The 18,673-nt window shown below is 35.5% G+C and overlaps 3 protein-coding genes across 7 annotated transcripts; 2 read left to right on the forward strand and 1 right to left on the reverse strand.

Annotated features, from left to right (window-relative positions):
• The first annotated feature begins 1,398 nt into the window (after nt 1–1,398).
• LOC18102809 (uncharacterized) lies at nt 1,399–3,091 on the forward strand. Of its 2 annotated transcripts, XM_024610957.2 has the most exons (3): nt 1,399–1,847; nt 2,035–2,315; nt 2,567–3,091. In XM_024610957.2, exons 1-3 carry the CDS (start codon nt 1,573–1,575, stop codon nt 2,569–2,571), a joined length of 561 nt encoding a protein of 186 aa, XP_024466725.1. In that variant the 5' UTR covers nt 1,399–1,572; the 3' UTR covers nt 2,572–3,091. The 2 variants fall into 2 exon arrangements, with proteins under 2 accessions (XP_024466725.1, XP_024466726.1); XM_024610958.2 differs by lacking the exon at nt 2,035–2,315 and having other exon boundaries at nt 1,410–1,847.
• A 23-nt stretch (nt 3,092–3,114) lies between these two features.
• On the reverse strand, nt 3,115–9,032 carry LOC7455519 (mediator of RNA polymerase II transcription subunit 8). Of its 4 annotated transcripts, none has more exons than XM_024610954.2 (12): nt 8,785–9,032; nt 8,399–8,523; nt 8,146–8,270; nt 7,881–8,064; nt 7,555–7,662; nt 7,388–7,452; nt 6,632–6,889; nt 5,981–6,037; nt 5,050–5,259; nt 4,294–4,347; nt 3,849–3,909; nt 3,115–3,542 (listed from the first exon to the last, which is right to left on the reverse strand). In XM_024610954.2, the coding sequence occupies exons 1-12, from the start codon at nt 8,994–8,996 to the stop codon at nt 3,349–3,351; spliced, it is 1,653 nt and encodes a 550-aa protein (XP_024466722.1). In that variant the 5' UTR covers nt 8,997–9,032; the 3' UTR covers nt 3,115–3,348. The 4 variants fall into 4 exon arrangements, with proteins under 4 accessions (XP_024466722.1, XP_024466723.1, XP_002315372.2 ...); XM_024610955.2 differs by having other exon boundaries at nt 5,050–5,241; nt 6,632–6,892; XM_002315336.4 differs by having other exon boundaries at nt 6,632–6,892.
• A 747-nt stretch (nt 9,033–9,779) lies between these two features.
• Nucleotides 9,780–14,501, forward strand: LOC7455518 (7-dehydrocholesterol reductase). The gene is made up of 13 exons (XM_002316399.3): nt 9,780–9,996; nt 10,449–10,671; nt 10,835–10,890; nt 11,120–11,222; nt 11,322–11,387; nt 11,754–11,867; nt 12,397–12,523; nt 12,701–12,801; nt 13,271–13,396; nt 13,484–13,548; nt 13,717–13,798; nt 13,881–13,963; nt 14,191–14,501. The coding sequence occupies exons 1-13, from the start codon at nt 9,905–9,907 to the stop codon at nt 14,255–14,257; spliced, it is 1,305 nt and encodes a 434-aa protein (XP_002316435.1). The 5' UTR covers nt 9,780–9,904; the 3' UTR covers nt 14,258–14,501.
• Nucleotides 14,502–18,673: the final 4,172 nt, after the last annotated feature.

The following is an 18,673-nucleotide window of genomic DNA, read 5'->3' on the forward strand; positions in this document are numbered from 1 at the left end:
ATGATAAATTTTAGTATTTATATTAAATTACCAATCATGCCCTTTTTTTTCAATGGAGAAGACTAGATCTGTATGATAGTTTTAGTGTTACTATCTTTATTTTTTTTTCAAATTAAAAAGAAATCATTCATATTTAAATAGAGAATTAATGAAAATTTTACCATTTATAAACAGTATTTAAATCCCAGAAGCTTAAATATTTTTTTCTTAATTGAGTCCTTGGTATATTGATTTTCTCAACTGAATTCCCTCTCTGAAGGCATCATATTTTTTTTTAAAAAATGTTAAATTCTCTTCAAAATCACATATTTTATCAAAGAAAACATTATATTGTTTTCTAGATATAGCATTATCATTCACAATTTTTTTTTTCATTTCAAACAATAGTGCAATATTAGATACTCTTTTACTTTTCTCTCTGTTTTTTTCTTTTTTTTTTAAAAAAAAAACCTTAAATGCTCCAAAAGTCCTTGCCATTAAAAAGAAATAATGAATAAAATATTCCTCCATTTAATATGATTAAATGAAAAAAAAGTTCATTGTACTACTGCTAATAAGGTGTGTTTGGAACAATAGCTAATATTATTTTTTAAAATGTGTTTTATTTAAAAATATATTAAAATAATTTTTTTTTATTTTTTAAAAATTATTTTTAATATCATCACCTCAAAACAATTAAAAAACATAAAATAAAATTCAAAAAAATTCAAAAATTTGCGAAGGTACAGTTTAATTGCAGCACCAAATACTTTTTTAATGGCTTGGCTTGGGAGATGAGTTTATCAATAAAAAAAATACAATAATGAAGTTAATGTAAGTTAAAGAAAATGAGAGAGAGAGAGAGAGAGAGAGAGAGAGAGAGAGATTTTTGACAGTGAAACAACTTGCCAGCAGGAATGCTTAACTTCTTAGGATCCTCTCGTGTTTTTCTTTTCTTAGTCTTATGTTTTTATTCACTAAAATAAATGCCACTTGTTCTGTAAATCAGGTTATGAGTTGATAGGTTTTAGATTGGGTAGACCGGCATGAGTTGACTCAAGACAATTCGAAACTATGTTGTTTTAAGGTTTTTTTTTTTAAAAAATTTAATGTCATCGTCTTGAAATTTCTTAAAATAAAAACTATATCGAGTTTCATGTAGATTTTAAGTGTATCAAACAGACTGAGCAGCCATTGAAAGAGCTATTAATGGTAGCTCCTCCATGCACCACTGACGATAAAGCATATGACAACAAGCTAGATACGGTCTGGAACTCTGGATAGACCCACGTACGTTTGAAACTGCGGTATGGATGAAAAGCAACCAGAATTAATGGTGCTTTTGATTTTAAACCGCTGTTTAGAACGCGGTATTTACCACCCGTAAAACCCTCAATTAAGATTTAAGGAGGGTAGGTTTAGCTGACAAGTTAACCCAGGAGGCCTAGACCGTTAGGTCTGTCTATACTTTCTACCTGCATCTCAAACAAAAACTCCCGGGAAAGTACATCTAACAGATTCTTCGTTAATCTTTTTAAGGACTCGGAGACAGAGAGGTGGGGAGGAAGAAGTCGAGAGATTAACTCTTCATTTATGGGGTGTGATTATGATTCTCCATCATCTTCACCACCAACACCACCATCACCTCTTCCCATAAGCATTGGAGCTGGAAATCACAAGTACAATTTCTCCTGCTCCCCCTCTCCTTCACCGCCCTTTTCCCCTCCTCTTTCTAGCCACACATCTTCTGAAAACCTCCATCCCTTGCTTCAAAAGCTGGCTAGTCCTAAACGGGTGCCTTCAGCATTTTCGTTGGATCGGCCGGATCCTGATGCGCTGGATTCTAAGAGTTCTTGCCTTGAAGACTTGTGAGCATATTTCTTGGTTCATCTAATCTGACAATCTTCCAATCTACTAGCTAAATAAATATATTTTACTTAATTCAAGCATATACAACTGCCTTTAACTTCATTTCTTGTGCTAATCTTCTTTTTTTTTTTTAATTTTTTTTCTTGCTTCATTCTTTCGTTGTGCTATCTTGCACGACATTCAAAGAAATGAATCTCTCTGTTTCCTCATTCATTTTGGGATAACCAAAACTTGCACCGTACTTTATAGAAACAATAACAAAAAGAAAAGGAAATTCATGTCGAATCGACCCTGCACACCCCCATTAGATTTGGTCGAGCTTGCCTGGACCTTTTTGAGTTTTGACTGGCAGGTTTTTTCCCCTTTCCTTTCGGTTTCAATACATGGACCAACCAGTCAAAAGCAGCAAAATGTGAACCAAAGACAGCGGAATCTGCCCATTCTTGACTGTCAGGAAAATTGCAACGGTAATTCAACCATAGGCAACATATACCAATATAATATATACTATTCTTGCCTCCCAATGAAGTCCAATTAGCATCTCATGATTTAGAATATCCAGCTCACCAAGAGTAGAAGAAATTCAGGATAGAGGAGGATGGAACATGATATTTTTCCCATCATGGGAAAGGAGGAAAAGAGGGATCTCTGACTATATTTTAGTTCAAGAAAGCCGGGGGGTGTTGTTTGCAACTAATTTACTCTCTATTCAATGCAGGCTAGAATGGTTTGTGGAGAGATGCTGTGGCTTCTGTTCCAAGCTTGTTTAAGCCCATCATCACATTCCTACAACCTCTTCTTCTCCACCGTTGTCGCGAAGAACCAGATGCAATTATTTCTACTAACTGCATTCAAATCCCTGAAGCACCATTTTACTGAGCAAGACAGGTGCATATATACAGTTATAACAAAAATTCTCATAGAAACCAGCCCCGAGCCACAGTTTTTTTCTTCTTTCTTTTCTTCTCTCTTCTCAACTTACATATTACAACGAACAAGAGACGGGCTATATGGTGTCAACCTTAACTCTCTCATTTTCAGTCTTGTGCAATGTCAGCACATAGTTTGACGGTTGTGGCTTTCATTCAAACATGTAATATTAACACGACTCTCGAATCCCTTGGAAGAGAGAGTTGACCATCATGGCAAGATGGTTAAATTTAGAGTGCCGGACAGAGTGCTGTAAATATAAAAGCGGACTGGTTTGGTTGTGCAATAAAATACAATCACCAATGATGTGAAACATTGACGGACATTGCCTAGATAGACAGCGTAATACAGCTTTCTAATAGCAGCTTTCAACTGGTAAATGAACTCTTTAAGATACGTGCTCTATCAACTAATGAAACAATAAGACACACACTGAATACACACCATAATTACCAATGGATACACATGCTTTCAACATAGCAAATTTTGATAACCATTGCCTCATTGGCATGTATGCAAGATATTTCATCAGGAAAAAGAAATGATGAATATTACAGTGCTATTTCATGGCTACTGCTGATTTTGCTGTCTCTGTTGAGCAAAATTGGGATGGTTCTGTGATGCATTCTGAAGCGCTGCCATGCTTGACTGTAAATTCTGAGCATTTGGTTGCATATTACCAAACGCACCTTGAGAGCCAAGCTGCTGCTGCTGCTGCTGCATGGGCATCATACCACCAGGATTGGATACTCCCATATTATACACTGCAAGCAAAGGCCGCAAACTGAACTTTAGCCTCATGTATTAAGATTCTAATAAACATAAGACAAGCACAATTGCTTTTTTTTTTTTTTGTGTGCGCGTGCCAAAACGAACACAATGCAGCCATTGCCCTGCATGGGACTGATAAGGAAAGCAGGAGAGAACTCCCCATTCCAACAAGGGAGAAAAAACAAAATGATAAAAGGGATGAATTACAGAAGAAAGAAAGAAAAAGAGCAGAAAATAACTGCAAGTTCATTAACCAAGCATGACTGTAAGGTGAAAAAAAATACAGAACAGGTTCATACTCTGATCATTAAGAACCGTGGAAGCAAGACTCCTCTGGGGATTGTTACCAGCTAATCCAAACTGTGTAGTGAATTCAACAAGAAGAAATAAATGGTAACATCATCTAACTTTCTATTATTCAGTACAGAAATGAATGACCCATTTGACCCATCATTTAAAAGCAAATCATAAATATCAAACTGCATGCACATGCAGTTAACATGAAGATGCTGCTGGAACATCTGTCTGGCACCAAATCAAGCCCTCCGTTTATGACTTGAGGTCACCATGTTATTAGTTGCATCATACCTGATGAGAGATTTTGGGTAAACTCTGGTGGACTAGGAACCCAATATGCACTAATGAAATTTAGAAGCCAATCTTCCCTCCTTTCCCCTCTCCACGTTTCCCTTTAAGCAAAAGGAAACAGAAAATATAAATTCGCAAAGCACACAGAAAGCTTACCTGCATTCGTGTTACAGGTGGCTGTGATGACATCGTGGAAGACATGTTTGGAATCTGAGGCAAACAAAACATCACAAGTTTAAGATGGATCAAAAGGGGAAGTGATCTTAAAAAGATAAATAACTCAACTAAAAAGAGAGAAAAGAAACACGATACAAAAATCTGGCACATACAAACAAAACATTCATTATGCATTTATGAGCAGAAGCAATGGGCATGCATCTTAAAAGATAGAAAAAATAAGGGTAGTAAGAAATATAAATATGCACGCAAGAAAATTATGAAGGTGTACTCAAGTTAAACAAAAAAGCAATAAAAGTGAAATAATGAAATTGAGGTCTCATTGAAATACTGCAATTCAGCAGTGCAGGACACCAGTGACCTCAAAGAAGGATCCAGTATTTAAACTCTTAGAATCAATATCAACTACATATATTCGTAACAAATACAATTAAATTACATGTACATTCATAGTCAATTATTGGTACCAGCCGATAGAGAGAAAGACTAGCTTCAAATTTTGGATACATTTTTTTTTTTTATAAAAAAGAACAATTATATGTCTATAGATATCACAAGAGTAGCTTTGATAGCAAGATAGGGTAAAGCTAAATGAAATCAAATGACACCACAAACTGAAATCGAATGGTGTTTTCTATACTGGTACATGTCATAGCATGTGTAATATGCAACCTGATCACTTAACAAGAAATATAGATGGATTGCACAAGACTAGAAATAATCAACATATCTGACCATCTGGGTGTTTGGTGCTCCCTGACCAGTATTGAACAATGAAGTATTAGCAGCGCTAGAAAACTGACTTAAATGACGATTTAACTGATTTCCTTGATTGAGTTGGCTTTGACCCATGCCATGCTGAACATGTCCGGAGGATAGCTGCCTACTCTGAAATTGCTGGTGGCCCACTGGCTGAGAATACTGCATCTGATGTTGTCCATGTAACTGGTGAGACATTAAATTTAGCCAAGAAATTATTTCTAAAATAAGAAAAAGTGAAGCATAGAACAAATGCACATAAAACTCCCTTTTTGCACTGGTCAAGCAACTTTCATATCAGTGTATTAAAATCAATAAAGTTGACACAACTGAGATCTATGTAGCTTGCTCTCTGATAATATTTTATCACCCCAAACTTTCACAAAACCCTCTTGATTGTAACACAGAAGAAAAGCAAACGTACAGGAGAAAGCTTAAAATTGAAATTTCACAGACATACATCTCTCTAGTAGCATATTAGAATTTCTGATCACGAGGAACAACTTCAAGAGTGATGCCCACGAGCCCAAAATGTGAATTATATTTCTTAGATATAATTCACACAACTTGAGAGTGAAACACATAGAGCCAGACTTGAGATATTGGTAGAGATGCAAGAGGCTTTGTGCAATGAAATAACAAACTATGTGTATTGAGAGTAGGTGAGGTGGCTTATGTTTGTCTCTTAACATTTTTCACTTCGCAAAACCTGCATTCTTGTTAGCTTAACCCGTACTTTGTAGATAGAAGAAAACCAAATGCCAAAATAAAAGTTTAAGACAAAAGGCTTGAAAGGCACATAAATGTTCGGACATACGCTGTAAGGGGAGAAGAAACAGATAAAGAAAACAATCAAAACATGGTGGGCCAAATTAGTAATGATGACAAAGAAGCTAATATAGGTTACCGGCTGAAACTTCTGCTGCCCCTGGCTCTGTAAATCATGCATCTGTGACATTTGGTTCTGCACAACAAGTTAAAATTGTTAGATAAAGTAGTGCGACTCGTATTGGTATGAAAATATAATTATCGAAAATAATTTGTGTCACTGGCTAATAACTCAAAGATATGATCTAAGAGAACTAGTAATAAGAATGATAATTATAAGGAAATGGACAGAAAACATACTGGGACCAAATATTCAAAGAAGTTGGACAACAGATATATAGTAGTTCTAGGCAGTGAAACAGAAAGTTCAGTTCAATTAAAGTATTTTGTTGCCTCCACAAAGTTTCAGAAAAGCTACAAAAATGCAAGGATTCATTTTGATTCAACTCAAAACTAAAGATGATCTTTTACCCAATAATGATTCTTAGACATACATAGAGACACAGGGGCAGATTTCAAAGGGTATAAGAATATGAATCTTCTAAACTTTGAGACATGATTTCCTCATGAAAATTTTAAAATTCAAAGGTTGTGTCTGCATTTGAAAAATGCCATAAATGTTATGGTTTCATACACACAAAACACAAAGAAATAGAATTTGATTGTTAAGTCAGCCAATCATAAAAGAAGAGATGACGAGAAAAATTCAAGAATCAGAAAAAACCAACACCTGTCCCAAAGCTTGCAAAGAAGATTGCCTCAGCTGTTGCTGAGCAAGTAATATCTTTTGCCTTTGCTGCTGCTGCTGCTGCTGCTGCTGCTGCTGTTGAACTTGTTGCTGAGGAGAAGGTGTGTTCATCATGTTCGTACCAGACCGAGGTGAATTGGCATATGGCAGCGGGGATGGTGTTGTGTGGTCAAATGAAGTAGCACTCGTGGCAGCAGAAGGAGATGCAGCTGATCTTCCATGAAGTGGTGTTCCAGTAGGCTGCTACAATATAAGTTCAGAAGATAAAAAATGGTACAACTTCAAATCCAAAAAGAAAAATCATATGAGCTCTCATACAATCGGGACAACAAATCAAGGTTCTACTTCTTTCATCACAAAAGAATTTATGGTAAATAAAATTCATTTGATAGTATTGCTTTCCTAAGATTTGCTTAAAAACACCTATTTGGCTACTTAATTAAAATTTCACTTTCACATTGATGCATCCACAAGTCTACATAATACATTTCCAAAGCATCTCATATAACCATCCATCGAATAACCAAGAGTTTCAGTGAGATGGTAACAATTGGGATACAGCAACCAAGCAAAGAGTGACCTTCCACCCCAGAAAAAAATTAGGCATGTCAACAACACAACCGACCACAAAAAAAATGTTTGCACAGCTAAATAAAAAGGCAAGATGTACAAAAATGCATATATATATATATATATAGAATTAAGAATGTGCCTTTAAGAAAGAACCATTGATTTAACCTGTAACAAAGACCCTTGGTTATTGATGCTATTCGAAATTGGCGGAGTATTCTTCATATACATCCCTGTAAGAGAATGTTCTCAGAGTCTCCTCCACAGCATTATTTTATCTCCAATATAAATTATAAGGAACAGCCACTTTTGCACACAAAGTGATGATTTAATACCAGAAGAATCAGAGAAGCTATGCATTCCATCGGACACAGCCAGCACATCCACCAAATGCACTGGAAGTGCAGATGTCATCTGTCTCTGGTCTCCAGTTACTCGTAGGCCTGCAAGCATATAATGCAAATGATGGATGATAAGTTTCTCTGTAAGTACAAGAGTACAAATATGCTCTAGCCAAAAACAAGGAACAAGAGCTACTGAGAAATATGTGCATGAATACTCTCCAAGTACAAGAGTGCAAAATTTAAATGCTCAAGGAAAAAACGAGGAACAAGAGCTACAGACAAATATGTGCATGGATATCGGCAGTTGAGATAGTAACCTTCACCACCATTTACAGCAGCTCGAAGCAAGTTCTCTTGTTCTAGAATCTTAGCAGCCTGAGCCTTGTCCAAAGTTGGAAGAGTCGTGGGCCCTTGGCGGGTGCCAAACTGATAGGCTTTACGAGTATCTGCTAATACTTTTTCAGCACCTTCACAGGCTGCTGCAATCATATCTATTCTAGCCTGCAAAATTAGAGAGCTATAAATCCCTGAATACAAAGAATCGATGATGATATACTGTATGCTGAATGAACTCTAACCCACCTTTAACTTCTCGATTTGTGAGGATATTGGCAAGCTTTGCATCCCCTGAAGCAAGTGCTCTCTCTTGGAATTGTCATCCATTTCCATCTCTGGCAGTAGTTTCGAGGATAACATAACTGGTAGTACTGTACCACAGGATAAAAAACAAAGTTTTTCATGTTAAATTAAGCAATATATGCCATTTAATTCAACAAGGTTACTCAGCACAACCAAAAATCAAGCAAGAAAAGGAGAACTTCGTTACTGGTCATACTTGTAGCATTTTCAGCATTAACATTCTTTGGATGCACAACAAAAGCCTTCGAAACCTTCTTAATCTCATCCACAATGCTGAAAAGTTCAAGGTTCACCATGGAATACTGCCCCAAAATATCTTGCCTGGTGCACAGCACACAAGCATGCTCATTTTAACAAACTATAAATTTCAATGACTAATTAGCAAAATCAACACATTCGAATCAATGACCCATTTTCTCTCACTTGCAAACCTTTACTAATAAATTCCCATATTTTACCCATCAAACAATTTTCTAGACTGAAAAGCCGAAGCTTTGCCACAGCCAAAACTATTAAATCAATAAACAAGGAAACCCATCTCAAAAAAAGAGTAAATAAATAAAATGAGAAAGAATACGAGACCATTTAGGGGTGGTGTTGGTGCGAGCATAGGCGTCAAAGTCTTCAAGGATGCGAGTGAGGGCTTTGAAGAGGCTGATTGCTCGAGTCTTTACAGACTCCAAATTGAGCTGTTGTTGCACTGCGTGATTCAGTCTCTCTGGCACCACCATCTGTTGTTGCTGTTGATTCTGAAGCTGTGATTGGTCTTGCATCACCCCTTCCATTGCTGCCATTCTTTCTTTCTTTCTTTCTTTCTTTCTGGCTTAGATGGCTTGGTGTTCTTTATTTATAACAAGAAGAAAGGAAGTGAACTTTGTTTATGGGCTTTAAAAGTTTCCACCTTTGGGTTTATTATATCAATTAATAGGCTCAAAGTTTTGAACTTTAAACCTAAACCAAATGGGTCTACAGACTCTAGACCCGACCCGAAGGTGGAGGAGAGTGCATCCGTATCCACCTCTATTGAAATCAAAATCCGTCATGTCTCTCTCTCTCTCTCAATATTTAAATTTAATTTTTTAGAGTGGCTTAAGATCCATTTGAAAATATTTTTTATTTTTAAAAATATATTTATTAATAATTTATTAATAAAAATTTTATTTTAATATATTTTTAAATAAATAATATTTAAAAAAACACAACATATCATAAATTTTTTTAAAATTATTATGATAAATAAAATTTACTAGTTTTTTATAGGATTTTTGTTCGGTAGAAATTGTTTTTTAAAGTCTTAGAAATATATTAAAATAATATTTTATTTATTTTTTAAAATTTATTTTTTACATTATCTAAAATATTAAAAATAATAATGTAAAATAAATTTTAATAAAAAATAATCAATCACTTAAAAATAATATATTTTTTAAAAAATTAAATTTTAATTAAAAAAAATTTCAAACTCAATGCTAAACACCTCGTTTTAATAAAATTCTCAAGCACCTTGCTGGCTGCCGTATGGCACATGACATGCACCCCTGGCAAGCCAAGATTTTTTTTTAACTGCCAATCAGGAAGGCAGAGTCTTTTTCCAAGGGAAGCAAAATTAGGCAAATAGTCACCCTCCTCTCTTTCATCACAAGTCACAAGTATCCTTGTATTCGGAGACCCACTAGTTTCAGTTCAGTCGAGTGCAGACAGAATGGCAGAAACGAAGACTGTGCATTCGCCGCTGGTTACTTATTTTTCAATGCTTTCACTTCTCACTCTCTGCCCTCCTTTTGTTATTCTACTGTAAGCCCTTTTCCTTTGCTTCTTCTACATTTGAATCTGATAATACTTGGTAGTTTCTTTGCTCTTTTTTTGTATCGGTTATTGGCACCGTAGATATACTAAATGAAGCTGCTATCTTTTAAAAACTTTGTCTGGGCTGTTTTAGATCTTAGCACTAACCTTTTCAGATTATTGCTTGTCAAAGTCCGATTCTTTTTGGATGCTAAGTTTATTAGCCTGCTTAACAAATCTCTAGATCGCTGCTTTTTTTCTTGCAAAATTTAGAGAAAACATCATTTTTACTATTGCAGTATTAAAAGCTATAGATCTTGATATGTCTCGAGATGATAATCTTTTGATTTTTTTGGCGGTGTCATTTTGATTAGTGTATTGGAAAATGCATGGAAGAAAAGGGGGGATGGGTTCATTGATGTAATGGGGTTCATAAAATTAGAATCTTCTACCTAATGCAGATGGTATACAATGGTACATGCTGATGGGTCAGTTTGTCAAACTTGGGATTACTTGAAGCAACATGGCTTGCAAGGATTTATAAACATTTGGCCAAGGCCTACTGCAATTGCCTGGAAAATTATTGCTTGTTATGCAGCATTTGAGGCTGCACTGCAGCTTCTTTTACCTGGAAAAAAGGTCGAGGGTCCAATCTCTCCTGAAGGAAACCGACCTGTTTACAAGGTACTTTTCACATGATATTGTCTTTATCAAACTTCTATGCTATTTTTTTTGTTGTTTGATTATAACAGCGGAAGATTGGAAACAAATGCTTATGCTACTTCATACATACCGCATAGCTTTTACATGGCACCAGAAATGAGCTTTCTTTCTGTGGTTATTGCAGGCAAATGGTGTGGCAGCATATGTGGTGACTTTAGTTACCTATCTTAGCCTTTGGTGGTGAGAGCTTCTCCATTAACTTCCTTGTACTTAAGCATTCCCAATAAGCTTACAGTCATTTATAGAAGGGTTATGATTAGCAAAAGGTTCTTTTAGATTCTATCATAGTAGTTGTTCCACTTTAGGTTGTGGAATGTAAGACATGCTGCTTCTGATTGGTAATGATTAATTTCACCTGGTGACAAATGCTTATGGAGCGTACCTAATACTTTTCCTGTTTATTCTTTAGGTTTGGTATATTCAACCCCTCGATTGTTTATGATAATTTGGGAGAAATATTTTCTGCTCTCATTTTTGGAAGCTTAGTCTTCTGTGTTTTCTTATACATAAAGGTAAGGATTTCTAATCAGCAATCTTTCCCAGTTTGCATTTATTTTGCTGTAACTCTTTCTGGTTTTATTTATTTATTTATTTATTTTTCAATCTGGAAGGGTCATTTGGCTCCATCATCTACTGATTCTGGATCATCTGGGAACATGATAATTGACTTCTATTGGGTGAGTTCAGATCTCTATGATATCTTCATTTTGCTCACGTGACAATTGTTATTTGTCCATTAAGCAACCTCATTGATAGGGGAAAGGGGAGACTGAGCCAGATATATAACCAATAGGAAGAAGCTTAAATTAGAGACCCACCAATCCTTTAGCTAGGATCTAACTCGAATTTAAGCTTCTTTCCAAATTTGTGAACTGTTCCTAAAAGTTTCCTAGACTACATCTGAAGTTTTTTGTAAAACAATAAATTAAATTATCGTTTTGCCTTTCCACTTCATATGGTTCTTTTTTCATTAACTCAAATTCCTATATGGCATTCTTGTAGTCTAGGCCTTGCTCTTATAGATTTCTCTTCTTCTGTTGCAGGGTTTGGAGCTGTATCCTCGAATAGGAAAGAACTTCGACATCAAAGTTTTCACAAACTGCAGATTTGGGATGATGTCTTGGGCTGTTCTGGCATTAACCTATTGCATTAAGCAGGTAAAAGATGTTTCTTTTCAGAACAATACTCATCTTGTAAGCTTGGGATAGTGTACATGCTGGTTGTAAGAGTTAATCAAATTCTATAGTGACACCCCCTGTTTGTTGGCTGATAAAAGCATCTTTTTTTGTGTGTATCAAGTCATGATTAAAAGTTATTTTGACATTATTTGCCTTCAATGTGCTGTTCAAATCCACTTTCCCAGATAAATTGACTACCTAGCAACCCATGAAGGAATTGTGTATAACTAATTTATTATGCCATGTGGTACCAGTGCTATATGTCAACAATACGCGGTTTTCATTTCATTATTTAGGTGGCCTCAGAGGCTATGATCATAAACATGTTTGTACCATTTTATTTTCGAACTTAGTTTCACATGTACTCTTTCTCATTACTGAAGGTTGCTTTTACCTTATATGTGCAATATGAGTAATTCAACTCATTAGTTGTGAGTTTCCAATTCATGTTTTGCATGTATAATTACATGAATACTAATCTTAATCTGCTTTTTGGGTATTCTATCAGTATGAGCAGAATGGGAAAGTAGCTGACTCCATGCTTGTAAATACAATATTGATGCTGGTGTACGTCACAAAGTTTTTTTGGTGGGAAGCTGGTTACTGGAACACAATGGACATTGCACATGATCGAGGTTTACTTCTCCATATGTTTGATTTGCAATTTGTCATCAATGAGATTACCATTGATTTTCTTTCGAGAAAATACTAGCATTTGTTCTGTCAAAGTAGCTTATAATTTTTTTCCTCCAAAAATCTCTTATTCTAATGGTTACTTTCCTTGTGCCTTTTCCTATGATGGGACTTGGCAGCTGGATTTTATATTTGCTGGGGATGCTTGGTATGGGTTCCATCTGTGTATACTTCTCCCGGCATGTACCTTGTAAACCATCCTGTGAACCTTGGACTTCAGGTGTTGTACTATTTTCATCTATTTGATTTCCAATTCAATTGCCCTTTTATAGCCATTCTCTTTTGTCCGAATGTTTTACATTATTTGTCTTGAATTTGAGTTAAGTTTGTTAGGTAAAAACTTGGAGATGAAATTAAATTAGTGAAAGCTATTAATTTATGGCCCTTTTGCTCTTGGTAAATATATTAAAATGTGGTCAAATAATTTAGATATTGATGATTTTGGGTTGGCAAAATTAGTTGAGTTCCTCTGTTCCCCAAGAAAAAAGTGTTGTGATTTGAATTTCAGGCCAAAAGTCAAAAGATAAAAGCACCAATCAATTTACAATTTTAGAGCTACCTTAAGGCAAGATTCAAATCCAGTTAGATCAGCATAAACGCTTGATTGCTATGAGTCTTGAAGAAAAAAAAAACTAAAGCTGTTTATCCCTTGATATACTTATTCTAACCATATCCTCCTATTTGTCCAGCTTGCACTCTATATACTAGCAGCAGGCATTCTCTCCATATATGTCAATTATGATTGTGACAGGCAAAGGCAAGAATTTCGCAGAACAAATGGCAAATGTTTGGTCTGGGGAAGGGCTCCATCAAAGGTGATCTGGTGATCTATCCTTTATATTTACATGATCTATAATTTTCAACCTGGAGAAAGGGTCATAATACGTTCTGATTTTTAACAGATTGTGGCCTCATACACTACAACATCTGGGCAAACAAAGATAAGCCTCCTTTTGACATCGGGATGGTAAGTTTTGCTGGACACACCATGAATATGAGTTAATATCAAAATCATGAAGCTGTATAATACAGTTGTGTCAAGATAGTTACTGCCATTCTCAGTTGAGATGTGTAATTTCTTGTATTAATATTTGAGCTGGGGAAAGTTTGATAGCCTTTATCCTGGATTTTGCAGGTGGGGCTTATCTCGTCATTTCCATTATGTACCTGAAATACTGGCTGCTTTTTTCTGGACTGTCCCGGCTCTTTTTAATCATGTAAGCATTTGTATATAGGAGTAATTTCTCAAATCATGAAGTCCTGTGGACACACGGCTGATATCTTTGTTTGCTTTTGCAGTTCTTACCCTATTTCTATGTGATATTTCTGACCATCCTTCTGTTTGACCGAGCTAAAAGGGATGATGATCGATGTCGGTCCAAGTAAGCACAGATTTATAAACTTGTGTGCAAGCACATGCTCATAACCTCAATGATTTTACTTTCTTGAAGCGAAAAGCTTTTATGTTCTTACTCAGGTGGCCTCCACAGAATTGCCAAACTTTTTTTTTAAAATGCGATCTGTGCTTGTGGGCACATATCATCAGACCCTCTATGCATTTTCTAAATTAGTTAGGATGATTAAAATTTTGACGATCTCCTGCTTGCAGGTATGGGAAGTACTGGAAGTTGTACTGTGAGAAGGTTCGCTACAGGATTGTTCCTGGAATCTACTAAGACATCACACATTGAATGGACTGGTTTACCTGTTTATATCTGCTGGTGAACTCAAGAGTGCAATGTGCTTATTAGCACCCCTTGAATTGTATAACTCTTGTTAAGTGCTTTTCAGGTGCTTCGATGTTTGGACAGGATGTAAATTTTGCTGGTCAATGCACAATGTATTTTCAGTTCCCATTTTCCATTGCTCCTCTTTCTGGGAGTTAAAAATAGAGGATCGCATTCCGAGGGGACCTCTTAACTTCTAATATGCTTTAGGTTTAGGATCCTTGGAAACTAGTATGGTGATAATATTTATTTTCTTGAGTGATTGAAATGATTGGGTAGGTAGCCATCGATTCTTTGAAAGTGGTTGAAATATCACCACTATGACATGACTATGCCTTGGCTTGGTGACGTTAAATAATCATCATCTCAAATCATTTGGCAATTTCTTTTTTCTCTGAGACGAGGGTTTGAAAGATTGCTATTATATTCGAGGATCTATTGATCTAATACATGATTCATACCTTAAAAAAAAAAAAAGTCGCTTTCCAAAATCCAAGTAAAGTACGGGACTTGTGAATCTCTCTCACGTCATCTTAAAGACAGTTTCAGTTGAGAAAGACTTGCAAGACAGAGAATGGCAGAAGCAAAGACTGTGCTTTCACCGTTGGTCACATGTGTTTCGATGGTCTCACTTGTGGCTCTCTTCCCTCCCTTGGTTATTTTAATGTAAGGCTTCTCCTCTTCACATCACAAATCTTAAAATAGTTTTCTTTTCTTCCACTGGCTGGCATATTTTTCAACTTTTTTTTTTAAAGAAAAGTAGGCCGACTCCAGTTTGTTTTTGTATTTCAAAAATATTTTTGAAAAAATTTAATTTTTTATTTATATTTTTGTTTCAAATTAATATTTTTTTGTGTTTTCAGATCATTTTGATGTATTAATATCAAAAATAATTTTAAAAAAATAAAAAAAATATTATTTTGATGCATTTTAAAAAATAACCAAAACCACACTTGTAGATGAGATTTATTTTTTAAAATTTTAATGCATCTCCCTTACGGTTACTTGTTAACGTGTGATTCTTGAATCAATTGGTCCGCCTAAGAAATCTCAGGATCATTGCCTTATGGTTTTCAGCAACATGTAGAGAGGTCAGGCCTTTTGGATTGATAATTGCCTGGTGATGATTGAATGGGATATGTAATAGAGCAGGGACTGTGCACTTACCATTAGTGGCATGTTTCGATGTTCCAAGTTTTCTTTCAGTACTTACTTGGTTCTACCTTTTCGTTTTCATGATTTTTGTACTATGTTTGTTTCAACAAAGGGTAAAATCCTCTGAAGATGTCTGTGTGTACTCACTGCTGCAGTGCAAATAGATTTTGACGAGCTCCATGATGATAACAAAATTATATAAAAAATAGAATGTTCTACCTAATAATGCAGATGATATACAATGGTATATGCTGAAGGGGAAGTTTCCCAAACTTGGGATTATTTGAAGCAACACGGGTTGCAGGGGTTAATAAACATCCGGCCAAGCCCCCACTGCTAATGCCTGGAAAATAATTGTTTGTTTTGTAGCATTTGATGCTGCACTTCAGCCTCTTTTACCTGGAAAAACGGTTGAAGGTCCTATTTCTCCCGAAGGGAACCGACCCGTTTACAAGGTACTGTTCACGTGATATTGTCTTTATCAAGATCCTTTTTTGCCATTTCTTTTGTAGTTAGATTGCAGCCGTCAAAAGAAATGAAGAAAAAAAGGTTTGTGCTGTACATGACTCAAGTCATGAGCTTTGTTTCTGTGATTTGCAGCATACATGGTGACATTGGTTGCATATCTTAGCCTTTGGTGATGAGGACTTTCTCTGTGATATTCTTATGTCTGCACTCCATCTAGTTTGACACCGACCCGCTCATCGGAAGGGTTGTGGTTGGTAAAAAGTTACTTTAGATCCAGCATAGCAGTGTGCACGGTGACATTCTGCTTCTGATTGGTAAAAAGAAAAAATCAATTTAGCCCAAGTGACACATGATTGTAAAGTGTAACTAATAGTGCTCCTGTGTTTATTTTCAGGTTTGGTATATTCAACCCTGCAGTTGTCTATGATCATTTGGGTAAAATATTTTCTGCTCTCATTCTTGCAAGCTTTGACTTGTGTTTTTTCTTATACGTAAAAGTAAGAATTTCTAACTAGGCAACTTGTTTGCGTTCTCATTTATTTTGCTATACCTCTTACCAAAATGTTTTCGTGTCTTTAATGTTATCTTCATTTTACTCATGTGATTATTATTGCTGTTTGTCATTAAGCAATCTAAATGATAGGGGAATAGGGAGATTGAGCCAGGTATATAACTAAGAGGAACAAGCATAAATCAGAAAAAAAACAATCCTTTGGCCAGGATCTAACTCAAATTTAAGCTTCTTCTTTTGAAATCTGTGAACCAAGCTGAAAAGTTTTTTCAATACTTCGGACATCTGATGGTTTTGATAAACAATAAATTGAAGTACTATGATTTTGCCTTTCCTTTTTTCACATGTCTCCTCTTCTATTTCAGGGTGTGGAGCTGTATCCTCGAATTGGAAAAAATCTTGGCATCAAAGTTTTCACGAACTGCAGATTTGGGATGATGGCTTGTGCCATTCTGGCATTAACCTATTGCATTAAGCAGGTAAATGCTGGTAGTCATTTCCTGGTGAGAATTAACAATACTTGTCTTGTAAACATACTGAATCTAAGATGATACAAGTTATTCAGTGAGAGGTTAAAAACCCTTGTTTGTTTGGCTGATAAAGGCATCACTTAGCCCATGCAGAACTAGCCCTACATGTCAACAATGCCATCTGTTCATCATTTCATTATTTAAGTACCCCTGCAACATGTTATTTTCCAACTTAGTTCCACCCGTGGTCTTCCTCATCTCCGAGGTTGTTTCTACCTTGTACCTGCAACATGTGTCATTCAACTTCGATTTTTTTACAAGTTTTACATGTATGCGATCGCAAGATTACGAGCCTTCAAATCCACTTCTTTTGTATTGTATCAGTATGAGCAGAATGGGGAAGTAGCTGATTCCTTGCTTATACACACAATATTGGTGCTATTGCACATCACAAAGTTTTTTAGTTGGGAAGATGGGTACATGAGTGCCATGGACATTGCTCATGATCGAGGTTTATCTATTCTACTTGCGTATATTTTCCATTGTCCTTTTAATTTTGAGTTGCAAGTTGTCATCAACTGGATTGCTATCGATTATCTATGAAGAAAATACTAGCCTTGATGCTGTAAAAGGGGTTATCATTTTCTCCAAGAATCCCTTTTTTTTTCCATGCGTAACATCTTATGCTTGCTACTTTTGGATTCGGCCGCTGGAATTTATCTTTGTTGGGGATTCTTGGTATGGCTTCCATGTGTCTATAGTTCTCCTGACATGTACCTTGTTAACCATCCTGTGAACCTCGGAATTCAGGAATATCATCCTATTTTTGTCCTGCGAGTCTTGAAGAAAAATCATTTTACCTAATGCCCTTTATCACTTGAGTTACTAACCATCTCCCTCCTGTATTCAGGCATTGTCTGCTTATATATCACTTGCGATTGTGACAGGCAAAAGCAAGAATTTCGCAGAACTAATGGCAAATGTTTGAGTTGGGGAAAGGCTCCATCAAAGGTGATGTGATGTTATATCCCTTTCCTATCAACACGATTGTAATTATTAACCATCATACTTCGATTAGGTTTGGGAGCGGGAGGTTTAGCACGGAGGAGAAGATTGGTAGGGCAATTTAGCTTTCTGGGCAGCAAGTTGAGAGGGAAATGAGCCCGCTTTATGAGACACTGATGCGCTGCAAATATGGCCGTACATGAAGAAAGCACGGCAGCTGGTTATATGAATTTTCTGCATATAGCTCGTTGGGCACTAGCTGCTAAATTGTATGGAGAACAAATGGGATACCAGAATGATGCTTTTGGTTTTGGTTTGGGAAGGCGGTAGCATCAATATTAAATAAAAAATATTTAATATATTTTAAATAAAAAATATTTTAAAATCAACATTAACACACTACTAACAACATCTATATCCATTATCAAAGCTGCAAGTTGTATAATGTAAATGTATTATTCAGTTGAATTCCAAATGTTATTTAAGCAAGCTAACCCAAAGAGTAGAATTGGGGATATTATGATTAGCTTGTTTTTTAAAATATTTTTTTATTTAAAAATATATTAAAATAATATATTTTTTTATTTTTTAAAAATTATTTTTAATAATGGTATATCAAAATGATTTAAAAATATTAAAAATATATTAATTTAAATTAAAAAAATTTAAAACTCTTTTAAAAAATTTTCTAAATACAAGAACATATTAATACTTTGATGGAACTGGCAATGGCATCAGTAGTTTCTCTCTCTTCAA

The sequence above is a fragment of the Populus trichocarpa genome, chromosome 10, assembly GCF_000002775.5.
Source record: "Populus trichocarpa isolate Nisqually-1 chromosome 10, P.trichocarpa_v4.1, whole genome shotgun sequence".
NCBI classification, from domain to species: domain Eukaryota; kingdom Viridiplantae; phylum Streptophyta; class Magnoliopsida; order Malpighiales; family Salicaceae; genus Populus; species Populus trichocarpa.

Coding starts and splice junctions, on each gene's coding strand:
- LOC7455518 (XM_002316399.3), top strand. CDS start 9,905: ATGGCAGAAACGAAGACTGTGCATTCGCCGCTGGTTACTTATTTTTCA. Junction 10,672..10,834: donor GAAACCGACCTGTTTACAAG/GTACTTTTCACA, acceptor TGGTTATTGCAG/GCAAATGGTGTGGCAGCATA. Junction 11,223..11,321: donor GTGTTTTCTTATACATAAAG/GTAAGGATTTCT, acceptor TCAATCTGGAAG/GGTCATTTGGCTCCATCATC.
- LOC7455519 (XM_002315336.4), bottom strand. CDS start 8,996: ATGGCAGCAATGGAAGGGGTGATGCAAGACCAATCACAGCTTCAGAAT. Junction 8,065..8,145: donor CACAAATCGAGAAGTTAAAG/GTGGGTTAGAGT, acceptor CTAATTTTGCAG/GCTAGAATAGATATGATTGC. Junction 6,038..6,631: donor CTTTGCAAGCTTTGGGACAG/GTGTTGGTTTTT, acceptor CTTGTTGTGCAG/AACCAAATGTCACAGATGCA.
- LOC18102809 (XM_024610957.2), top strand. CDS start 1,573: ATGGGGTGTGATTATGATTCTCCATCATCTTCACCACCAACACCACCA. Junction 1,848..2,034: donor AGTTCTTGCCTTGAAGACTT/GTGAGCATATTT, acceptor CGACATTCAAAG/AAATGAATCTCTCTGTTTCC.